The sequence below is a fragment of the Peromyscus eremicus genome, chromosome 1, assembly GCF_949786415.1.
Source record: "Peromyscus eremicus chromosome 1, PerEre_H2_v1, whole genome shotgun sequence".
In the NCBI taxonomy this organism is placed as follows: Eukaryota; Metazoa; Chordata; class Mammalia; order Rodentia; family Cricetidae; genus Peromyscus; species Peromyscus eremicus.
The window spans coordinates 75,759,823-75,770,968 of record NC_081416.1 but is presented as its reverse complement, the minus strand read 5'-3'; the positions used below and the strand labels follow the sequence as shown (position 1 = coordinate 75,770,968).

The 11,146-nt window shown below is 51.0% G+C and overlaps 2 protein-coding genes across 2 annotated transcripts in view; one reads left to right on the top strand and one right to left on the bottom strand.

Annotated features, from left to right (window-relative positions):
- Kctd13 (potassium channel tetramerization domain containing 13) overlaps positions 1-7,562 on the top strand; it is a 17,567-nt gene extending 10,005 nt beyond the window's left edge. The window contains exons 3-6 of the mRNA XM_059266633.1: positions 3,455-3,544; positions 3,640-3,692; positions 4,924-5,119; positions 6,824-7,562. Of these exons, the coding sequence (XP_059122616.1) occupies positions 3,455-3,544; positions 3,640-3,692; positions 4,924-5,119; positions 6,824-7,060 (576 nt within the window). The 3' untranslated portion in view covers positions 7,061-7,562. The remainder of the gene's footprint in view (positions 1-3,454; positions 3,545-3,639; positions 3,693-4,923; positions 5,120-6,823) is intronic.
- Positions 7,563-7,816: 254 nt separating this feature from the next.
- Positions 7,817-10,814, bottom strand: Asphd1 (aspartate beta-hydroxylase domain containing 1). Its single transcript, XM_059250994.1, has 3 exons — positions 9,959-10,814; positions 8,460-8,573; positions 7,817-7,939 (listed from the first exon to the last, which is right to left on the bottom strand). The coding sequence occupies exons 1-3, from the start codon at positions 10,812-10,814 to the stop codon at positions 7,830-7,832; spliced, it is 1,080 nt and encodes a 359-aa protein (XP_059106977.1). The 3' UTR covers positions 7,817-7,829.
- Positions 10,815-11,146: the final 332 nt, after the last annotated feature.

Sequence of the window (11,146 nt, the reverse complement as noted above, 5' to 3'; positions counted from 1 at the left end):
TTCAAGGATGTGATTGTGAAGTTCTTTGTTCAGACTCCAGAAGTCCCCAAAGAGATACCCAGAGACCCATTCAGTCACATTACTAGCACTTTGTTTTTTAGGCAGGACCTTCCTTTTGTTTGTTTGTTTGTTTGTTGTTTTGTTGGTTTTCAAGACAGGCTTTCTCTGTGTAACACTCCTGACTGTCCTGGAGCTTGATTTGTAGACCAGGCTGGCCTTAAACTCACAGAGATCCACCTGCCTCTGCCTCCTGAGTGCTGGGATTAATGGCATGAGCCACCACTGCCTAGCCAGGATCTTTCTTTGTAGCACAAGCTGATCTCATGATCCTCCTGCCTCAGCTTCTAAGAACTTCATTACTGGAATGTGCTACCACATTCACCCAAATGACAGACATCTCTTCTAAGGATCTTAAGATTTTGATGTCCTGATGGGCACACCTTTAATCCCAGCACTCAGAGGCAGGGGCCTTACAATGAGATGAGTCTAAGAAAAAGTAAAAATTTTAAAAAGGCAGCTTAAGATGTGGTGCCTCTCGGCAGCCTGTTTACAAGCCCAAAGTAGTCAAAAGCTCTTTTGTAGAGGTTATAGGTGTGGTTTTTCTCTTACGACATGAGGCCCAAGACTTAGAAGACAATAAGTATTTAAGACATTGGCAGGGACATCACCCGGACTTAAAGGGCAGGCACAGCCGAAGTGAAAGAGGGGTTTAGACAGTGAAACTTAGCATTTGAGAAGCAGGCTGAGGAAACCGGGCTTATGAACATCTCTTGGGAAAAGAATGATAGCTCTGGGCATCGGAACCGTGTGAGTCATAACTGGTCAGGTGTGGGCGTCAAAGGGTTCCCAATGTTTGTCCCAGTGACTAGCAAACTCCAGGACTAGTGACTTCTGTGTGCCTCCTGTTGTCTTGTCTTGTTGTCTTGAACAAGGACATTTCTAGTGGGCCACTGGAGGAGACGACATGCCTGTAGTTCACAGCTCTTCAAGTAGAAAGAAATGTGCTTCATGAGCTGAAATTGGTGAACTATACCCAGATGGCCCCATCCCAACCTGAACCTGGTGTAGATTTTCTGTGCTTTGCGCTGCCAATGTAATGGGTGAAACTTGGAGACTCTTAGGAGTGTGTTTGGTTTTTGTTTTGTTTGCGTGTGAATCCATGCAGGCGACAATGGAGCCAGCCTTGAGTCAGCCCCAGTGGTGAAGCTAGTCATAAAGACAACGGGACCTTCATCTTCTTTTGCATTGTTTTCTCTGGAGAAACCAACTGTTGTAAAGATACTCAAGCAGACCTAGGGAGGTCCGGGTGGTAAAGGTTAGATCCTTGGTGCTCTGCACCCCTTCCTGGGAGAACCTGTGCCAGAGGGCCTAAGCCGCTCCCGAATGAATTCCTGACCCACAGGAAAAGAATCATATTCCTTTTGTTAACTTAAGCTATGATGTTTGGGGCTATTTGTTACACAGTGGCAGACAGCCCACATGTGCCCTGCTCCCTGAACTTACCCCTCCTCAGTTCTCAGATGTGCACACTCATCTCTTTCCAGGTTTTGTGTGCCTTGGTGTGAGTTTTGTCTCTGCACCAAACTGATTCCGGTATTTTGCCTTCATAGTGTGTATTTATGTCTTATAGGGTGCTTCAACTGACTTAGTAATGGCAGACTTTTATGCTTCTGTTGTTTGTTTTTTTGTTTTGAGATAGTCTTTTGAAGTAGGCCAAGCTGCTTTCAAGCTTGATAACCATTTGCCTCTGCCCCCCAAGTGCTTTGATTACAGCTGTACACACTCCTGGCTTTTCATTGTTTTTTGTTTTGAGACAATATTGATGCAAAGTCCTAGAGAGCCTCAAACTCTCTGTGTAGACCAAGCTAGCCTGCGTTTGTGGCTGTGCTCAACATTTGCCTCCTGGGATTACGGGTGTACTGTTTTCCATTTGTGATTTATTTCAGAGTGGGGTCTACTACGTTGTCTAGGCTGCTCCCACATTCCCAAGATTAAGCAGCCCTCCCAACTCGGCCTCTTTCTAGCTGGGCCTTAAGGCACCTGCTGCCATGCCTGTCTTTCCATGTTAATTTACACACACACACACACACACACACACACACACACACACACACACCAAACAAAGTAACTAACAAAAAACCCTCTTAGCTGGGCATGGCGGCACACACCTTTAGTCCTAGCACTCAGGAGGCAGAGGTAGGTGGATCTCTAAGTTCAAGGCCAGCCTGGGCTACATAATGAATTTGAGGCCATGCCAGAACTATAGAGAAACCCTGTCTCAAAACAAACAAATGAGCAAACAGAACTCTTAAGGTGACGGCATATTCCTTTAATCCCAGCACTCAGGAGGCAGAGGCAGGCGGATCTTTGAGTTCAAGGCCAGCCGGGTCTACATGGTGAGTTCCAGGACAGCAAGGCTACATGGAGAAACCCTGTCTCAAAAAACTTTAAAAAAAAAAAAAACAAAAACAAAAAAAAAAAAACCAAAAACCCAGGACTCTCAAAAAATAATTTCTGTAATTTGTCTCAGAATTGTACTTTTAGAGACAGACATGATCTGGCATATTCCAACATTTGGGAAGCTGAGGCACGATTGTTTAGGTTTTTCTTTTTCTTTTCTTTTCTTTTCTTTTTTTTTTTTTTTTTTTTGAGACAGGCTGTTACTATATAGATTAGGCTGGTCTTATTTGCAGAGATCTGCCTGCATCTGCCTCCCAAGTGCTGGGATTGAAGGTGTGCTCCACTATTGGCTAAGACAAGAGATTGTAAATTCAAGGTCAGCCTGAGCAATTTAGCAATGCTGTCTCAATATTTTAAAAATTAAATCTTAATTTTTAAAAAGGGTGAAGGGTATAGGTCAGTGAGGGTAGAATACTTGCTTGGTATTCCCTCATGGTCCTGTGTTCAACACCCAGCCCTGCAGAAATAAACAGCCCCCTTGTACTCAGCCAGGCTTCTTCACTCAGAAGATGTGTACTGATCATCACCTGTACAGTCCTCAGGAAGACCATAAATATAAAAACAGTGCAGACCTAAGTACTGTGAAGAAAAGGAACCAATAATCTGAGCCCGAGGAAGCTATGGTAGCGAGGCCCTGGAGCGGGGCTGGCGCTGTGGGGGCCAGCATGCTGAGTTGAGAACTGAAGAGTCAGCCTTGCACACAGCTCAGTGAAGCACACCCCAGGCAGGCTGACCAGTGCAGAGTCCAGGAGGGCACAGCTGGGTGTCTAAGGAACAGCAGGTTGGCAGGGTAAGGGTAGAGCTGCAGGGAGGGCACCAAAGCCCAGCCAGTGTGGGGATTTCCAAAGCTAAATCTGGAGTGGTCTCATTGCTGTGAGCCTTAGAGACTCTAAAGAGTGTTTTCAACCCCCACGCAGCTTCAGAAGGCCTTTATTTAAGGGGGGAGTGAGTGAACACTGGTTGTACTGCTAATCACCTTCCACTTCCTCTGCAGCAAAAAAGGGAGAACCTGCCCCCGCTGTGCCTCATCCCCACAGTGACATCACCCCGGGAAGAACAGCAGCTCCTGGCCAGCACCTCCAAGGTGAGGCCCTGGGGCCCTGTGGGTTGGAGGGTAGTTGAAGGCTGCTGTCCTTTCCTGGTCTCCTGACTCCATCCTCCTTGGGTTTTCCCCTGCAGCCTGTGGTGAAACTTCTACACAACCGTAGTAACAACAAGTACTCCTATACCAGGTGAGCGCGGGGGCATGGGTGTGTCTGCGCGTGTTCACGTACTGGGCACCTACTGGGGGACGTGGGTGTGTCTGCGCGTGTTCACGTAGTGGGCACCTACTGGGGACGTGGGTGTGTCTGCGCGTGTTCACGTAGTGGGCACCTACTGGGGACATGGGTGTGTCTGCGCGTGTTCACGTAGTGGGCACCTACTGGGGACGTGGGTGTGTCTGCGCGTGTTCACGTAGTGGGCACCTACTGGGGACATGGGTGTGTCTGCGCGTGTTCACGTAGTGGGCACCTACTGGGGACATGGGTATGTCTGCGCGTGTTCACGTAGTGGGCACCTACTGGGGACGTGGGTGTGTCTGCGCGTGTTCACGTAGTGGGCACCTACTGGGGACATGGGTGTGTCTGCGCGTGTTCACGTAGTGGGCACCTACTGGGGACGTGGGTGTGTCTGCGCGTGTTCACGTACTGGGCACCTACTGGGGGACGTGGGTGTGTCTGCGCGTGTTCACGTAGTGGGCACCTACTGGGGACATGGGTGTGTCTGCGCGTGTTCACGTACTGGGCACCTACTGGGGGACGTGGGTGTGTCTGCGCGTGTTCACGTAGTGGGCACCTACTGGGGGACGTGGGTGTGTCTGCGCGTGTTCACGTAGTGGGCACCTACTGGGGGACGTGGGTGTCTGGTGTGCTCATGCACTGGGCAGAGTCCTAGGGTGAGCAGGGCTCTGCTCCTGTCCCTCAGAGGATTATGGTTACATAAAGAGACTCCAGAATGCCTGCCTTTTGAATGCCCCATTCCAGCTGTGCCACCTGCCATCAGTAAATGAGGTTTAGGCCAAGACTGTGATAATGGTTGGCATAGGCTAGCTCCTTATTTCCTATACGATTGGTCTCAGTGTGTCTGTTGACTTATCCACTCTCCCAACGGTCTGAGGAAGTGTTGATCTCCATCTAGAGATGATATTGTGGCATCAAGGGATAAAATAACCTGCTTAATGTTGCTCAGTTAAAATGTAGTGAAACTGGAGTGCCTGGTGATGGCCTGGCTGAAAGCCTGCACCAGGAACCTCTGTGCCATGCGGTCAGTGATTTGCTCAGCAAATGCTTCCCTTCTGAGAGGCCTACACAGTTGGAAGTCCCTTGCTGGGTAGGACTGGAGTGCTGGGAATCTGGGCCCCTCTGGGGGGGAGCTGAGGGAGAGAAGACAGTCACCTAAGGCCTGCTGGACCCTGGTCCTCAGCACTTCAGATGACAACTTACTGAAGAACATCGAGCTGTTTGACAAACTAGCCCTACGCTTCCATGGGCGGCTGCTCTTCCTCAAGGACGTCCTGGGGGACGAGATTTGCTGCTGGTCTTTCTACGGGCAGGGCCGAAAAATCGCCGAAGTGTGCTGCACCTCCATAGTCTATGCTACAGAGAAGAAGCAGACCAAGGTCAGAGGGGATCAAGGAGGGATGGGAGGTAGGACTGGGGCCCTGGACAGAGGCAAATCAGGAGTCAGGCAAGGGCAAGATCTTTGAGCATCAAGGGCCAGAGTTCTAAGGCCGTGGTTGAATAGCTTGGGTAGGTCTCACTTCAGTGATCTCTGTTTCTCTACCTTTGAAATGAGGCTGTAAGATTAGAGCCAGGTTCTGTTTTCTTTGGTTTTGATTTGGTGCTGGGGATTGAGCCCCAGGCCTTGTTGTTTAGAGCATGGTTGGTTTTTGTTGTTGTTGATTTTGTTGGTTTGTTTTTGTTTTGTGTTTTTGAGACAGGGTTTCTCTGTGTAACCCTGGCTGTCCTGAAACTCACTTTGTAGACCAGGCTGGCCTGGAACTCACAGAGATCCTCCTCCTGCCTCTGCCTCCCGAGTGCTGGGATTAAACTCATGTGCCACCACTGACCAGTCAGTACCCAATCTGTGTTAGGCACTGCCCCAGACTCCAAACCACAGGTACAACAGGTTGAGCAGAGTACAAGTCCCTCCTCTGGTGTGTGTGTTGAGGAATCTTTCCCTTTCCCTGTCTGCCAATGAACTTATGCTTTCAGACCCAAGCCAAGCATCATTTCTCTTTGGACACCTTTGCTCATGAGATTTCAATACTATTGCCCCAGACAAAGTTGGTCAAACTCCCTTTTTAGCTGGACAAAGCGCTGTAGTATAGGGTAGACCAGTGCCTGCAGAGCAGTATTGTGCCTTCTCCTGGCCGATGTCCCCTAGCTGGTATTAGCCTGGTACTTGTCACTTAGTGGAAGTACTGAGAAACATTGATCAAAGGCATGGAATAGATACCTCAATTTCCAGAAGGTTTTTCTGCAATTAGGAAGCTAGGAAGATACAAACTGTTAGGATGTAGCTTAAGGGGAAGGTGTGGGGGTGTACACCTGTAAGTCCACCTAACTGAGAGGCAGTCTCACCCAGTTGTACTGGCTGGCCATGTGCAAGAGGACTGCAAGTTCAAGGCCATCTTGGGCAACCTAGTCAGACTCTGTCTTCAAATAATTAATTCAGTAGTAAACAAATAAGGGTATGGGTACATCTCTAGCATGCCTGAGACTCTGAGTTTAATCCTCAGTGTTGTAAAGAAGGAAAGGCAAGCTACGTTCATTATAGTCTTCCAAGACTGCCCAGCACAATGCACTTTTCCTACTTTATAGTTCCGTTTCCCTCCATCACTCTGTCTTGTCATCTGAGACAAATTCCTGATCAAGCCTTCGCACTCCCTGCTGCTGCTCCTCGTGGGTTTTCTTTATCTGCCTCCCTCTCTCGAGTTCCCAGCAAGGCCTTGCCTGAACTCCCTCTTGAAAGATGAAACACTCCCAGGAAAGGCCATTCTCACCCTTTTCCTTCCAACTCTCCCATAAACTGTCATCATCTGACTTGATGTGTGGTTTAGGAAGTGTGCTCTCCCCTAGACTTCCAGCATGCTGAGGGCAAGCATTTGTTGTCACTGCTGTGTTCCTGATGCCTAGAACAACCCTGGATAGTGACAGTCTGGGGATTTGTTAGCTGATGAGCACTCCAAGAGACTAGTCAGAGAAGGATAACTGCCTGTCTTCAGGGCCTGGAGGAGAGAGAGCCCACAGAAGACCCACTGGGGAAGGACTGTGGGACTGGGCCAGAGGGTAGGAGCTACAGATTGCTGGTGTTTTTGCAGGTGGAATTCCCAGAGGCTCGGATCTTCGAGGAGACACTGAACATCTTGATTTATGAGACTCCCCGTGGCCCAGATCTAGCTCTCCTGGAGGCCACAGGGGGTGCAGCTGGAGGTGGTGGAACAGGCCGAGGGGATGATGAAGAGAACCGAGAGCATCGTGTCCGGAGGATTCATGTCCGTCGACATATTACCCACGATGAGCGTCCTCACGGCCAACAGATTGTCTTCAAGGACTGACCTTTGATCTTTCCCCTGCCTTCCTCTTGCTTCTGGGACCCTCTCTGTGCCCCGGCTCTGCTGGCCAAGTCGTGGGTCTTCCCTCTGTCCCTTCATTGCATGCTATGTTCAGTGGGGCCCTTTCCAGTCATTGCCACTCACTGCTAACAACACGGTACATTCCAGCATTCCCCTAGGCAGGGCTCTTCAGAAAGCCAGCATCCACCCCTCTTGCACATCCTTGTTCTGCTGTCTGTCTCTTACTATCTAGTCTAGAGTGACGCAGACTTCCCTTCTCTTCTGTTAATACATTGAAAACGTGTGGAGACCTTAGTATCATCAGCCACATTCCAAGCTGCTCCACCATTGCACAGAGCAGTCCGCTCCCTCCTGCCTCACTGTCCTCCCTACTTCCTTAACTTTATACTAGGCTGGCCTGGACCTGTACCAGCTTGGCTATCTTGATCTGGTTCATATTATTTATTATTTTAATTTTCTATTAAATTATTGGAATAAAGTTGAACTAAGAGTCTGCTGCTGCCTCTTGGGTGAGGGATAAGAAGATCCCTGACTGTTAGCATGGTAGAAACATGAGCCTTTGCCCTAAGCCCTAACCTGGAACTGGTAACTGGGAAGGAAGGAGTCAGGAGTTAGGAGAGGATTCAGAATTTGTATTTCAGTGCTGGCTGAGTAAGTCACACCCTGCCACCCCCTCGGGAAAGGAGGTCCTGACCACCACTCCCGGGAGCAGCATCACCCCAGCTCAGGTGCCGGAAGGGAACAGCTTCTTTCAAGGGTCTGGTGCGAAGACAAAATCAAGAGCTTGGCGTTCAGCCCCAGCCACGTTGGGGTGCCAGAGGTCCACAATGAAGACCACTCGAGGCCCGTCTTCGGGGGATCCTAGGCACATAGGGATGGAGACAGATATCAAGTACTTCTCTGCCAAGGTGTTCCTATCGAGCACTGAGGAAAGCAGTCAGTGCCAGGCCTGAGCCAGTGTTTCTGCTGTTCAGTTAAGGCCAGTCTCATCATGTAGCCCAGCCCTTGAACTCACCATTCTCCAACACCAGCCTCCTGAGTGCAGGTGCTGAGTTCGTAGGTGAGCGTCACCACGCCCAGTATTGTCCTAACCCTTTATGTTGATAACTCTGTGTGCCTGAAGTGGGCAGTTTATACCACCTATCTGAGACATAAGGTTAAGTAAATGCCTGAGGTCCCATAGCAAGAGCTGGACAGGAGCACAGACAGTCACCATATGCAATCACCTGGTAAGGATGGCAGATGCCCCATAGGTGATTGGAGACACTGATTTGCCCAAGGCTGTGCAGCACCAAAATGGTGCCACTGAGTTAAGGTTGGCTGGAACTCCTCAGTTTCTTGGTCCCTCAACCCCAACCCAGCAAAATGTGAGTCCTGTTACCATTATGAGCCACTGTGTGCAGGAAGGAGTCGTCCACCAGGAGGCAGTGCCCTTCAGCCCAGCACTGAGGCTCACCACCAACAACCAGCTCGCAGCCAGGGGGGATCTTCAGGCCTGTGAGGAGAGAATGGGCATCTACCACTCCTGCCTGTGCTCAAGGGGCCTACCCACTCAGTGGGCCTTACAGGCCAAGTCTCAAAGGTGACTGGAAGGAGTACATTCACAACACCGCCTGTCTGAAGGATGCTGACTGCAGTGCTGCTGTGAGAACCACCTCTTGGAGAAAAGCTCCCCGGAGCAGTCTCCTGGACTGTCAGTTCAGCTCCAGAACCTACTATGAGCTGGGCATTTCTCCCATGAGGTATAACTGCTAACTCCAGCCTGACCCCAGGATCTCAGTCAAGTGTGCTGAGAGAACCGAGCCAACTCTGATGGCAAATGACATTCCAGAAGGTGGCATTTGGAGAAGTCCTTAAGATGGAGTAGTTTTCTCAACATTACTAAGGTTGAAAGTCTAACATGTGCATGGTATCTGCAGGGAGCAGCCAGAGAGCTGCCTTCTTTTCTGGTTTTCTTTGAATCTTTAGAACGTTAGAAAGAAAATCTACCTAACATCCCACTAACATCGTTACTTATCAATGAAAAAGCCTAAGTAAAGTAGGCCAAATGTAATGGTGTACACCTTCAATCCCAGCACTCCGGAGGTAGATGGAGGAAGATCTCTTTGAGTTTGGGGCCAGCTGGTCTAAATTTAGAGTTCCAGGCCATCCAGGACTACATAGTGAGACACCCTGTCTCAAGAAACAAATTGGGGCCAGGTGGTGGTGGCGGCGGCGCACGCCTTTAATCCCAGCACTCGGGAGGCAGAGGCAGGTGGATCTCTGTGAGTTCGAGGCCAGCCTGGTCTACAGCGCGAGCTCCAGGAAAGGCGCAAAGCTACACAGAGAAACCCTGTCTCAAAAAACAAAAAAAAAAAAAAAAAAAAAAAAAAAAGAAAGAAAAGAAAAGAAAAAGAAACAAATTGAGAGTAGGGAAGGGATTAGAGTATCTCACTACACTCCCTAAAACTAAATAAGGTCAAAACCCAGGCTCACCTCAAACTTGGGATCCTCTTGCCTCGGCCTCCCAAGGTGCTGATATTACAGGCATGCACCACCGCGCCTTCCCTCAAGGCTTTCTCTTTTTACAGTTTAAATTTGGTTTTCTGAGTATTTTCTCTTCAGGGCAAATAACAGTAACCACTTACAGTGAGGATTTCTTTTCAATTAAAAGAAAAGGGGGTTGGGGGGAAGAGTGAGAGTCGATGTGGAACACACTGCAAGTCGCCACTGACTGGATAGCTTGTATGGAAATGAAACTCAGGAGATCCAGGTTGGGGAAGATTCTGAGAAGAAAGGCATGATGGGAAGGAACCATAGTGCAGAGAGACCCAATGACAGAGAAGAGGGTGGGGAAGGAGGAAATGCGGAGGCAAGGGTTTGTGGACAGGATAGACTCACCCAGATGGCATCTAACCCGGGCATTGGTGGGTCCACAGCGGCCCTCAAGCCGGGCCCCGGGCAGGAGAACGGAAAAGCCCGCATTGCCGAAGGTGTTGGCACTCATGAAGCTCCGCAGCCCCCTCAGTGCGCGATAGGCTCCCGGGCACCGGCGGCAGTTGCTGGGTTGGCACCGGCCTGCTTGGTACAGCAGGAGCTGGTAGCACCCAGGGGCCAGGGGTGGGGACCAGCCCCGAGGCGGAGGGGTAGTCCCTGAGAAGTCCCAGCTCACAGCCCCAAAGTCCCGCAAAATGGCAGGGAAGCTGCTCTGCAGGAGCTCCACGTCATGCCTCTGGGCGTCGCGTGGCACAAAGGGGGACGAAGGCAGGTCTGGTAGGAAAAGTAGGCCTGGGCGCTGAATGCCCAGGAGCCCCGTCCCTCCTGCGAGGCCAGGGCCTCCATGAGCTGCCCGCCTCACCCTGCCCATCCCAGCCCAGGAGTAGCGCCTGGCGTAGGCCCGAAGCCTCCTGCTGACTAGACCTTCTGCCCTGGGTCCTTCCCCAGGATCCCCAGAGCCCCTTGGGCCAGCCTGAGAGCAAACATCAGGCCCACCACTAACACCTCCAGCTCGGCTCCCGGCCCCCAGGGCCTGCATGTCTTCGGAGCCCAGGCGGTAGCAGTACCAAAGGAACAGAGAAGTGAGTGCTCCCAGGAGCACGGTGAGAGCCGAGGAGCCTAAGGGCAGTGGCCATGGAAACATGGGCAAAGAGGCCCGGGCCAGGAGGCCTGCTGCCCCTTCCAGACCCCAGCTCCCGGGTCCCCCCAGTTCTCCAGCTGTCCCCTCGATGACTGCCTCCTGGTTCCTGCCCTTCCACATCCCGACCCCTGGCCCTCCCTCCTGCGGGCCACTCGCTTGCCTCTAGCTCTCTCTCTCTTCCTTTTTCTCTCTATTTGACTGTCTCCACTCTGAGATCGCTCTGGTCGCCTCTCTTCTATGAGTCCGCTCTTCTTTCCCCTTCCCGCAGTCTCCTCTCCTCTCTCTCTCCACCCTCTGTCTCCCACTCGCCGCCCTGTTTCTCCGCCCTCCTCCGCTGCACTCCAGCCCCCCTGTCCCTAGACGACCCCTTCTTTTTCTCCTAGCTCCCCGGGGCAACAGCAGTCCCTAATGCCCCTGGCCTGCAGCCCCACTCTGTAGCGGCTTCTTTCTCC

Excerpts from the sequence above, each read along its gene's own strand:
- Asphd1 (XM_059250994.1), bottom strand. The coding sequence starts at position 10,814 with ATGTGGAAGGGCAGGAACCAGGAGGCAGTCATCGAGGGGACAGCTGGA. Across the intron at positions 8,574-9,958 it reads CCGGGTTAGATGCCATCTGG|GCCTGAAGATCCCCCCTGGC; the intron begins GTGAGTCTATCC and ends CTCTCCTCACAG. Across the intron at positions 7,940-8,459 it reads GCACACAGTGGCTCATAATG|GATCCCCCGAAGACGGGCCT; the intron begins GTAACAGGACTC and ends CTATGTGCCTAG.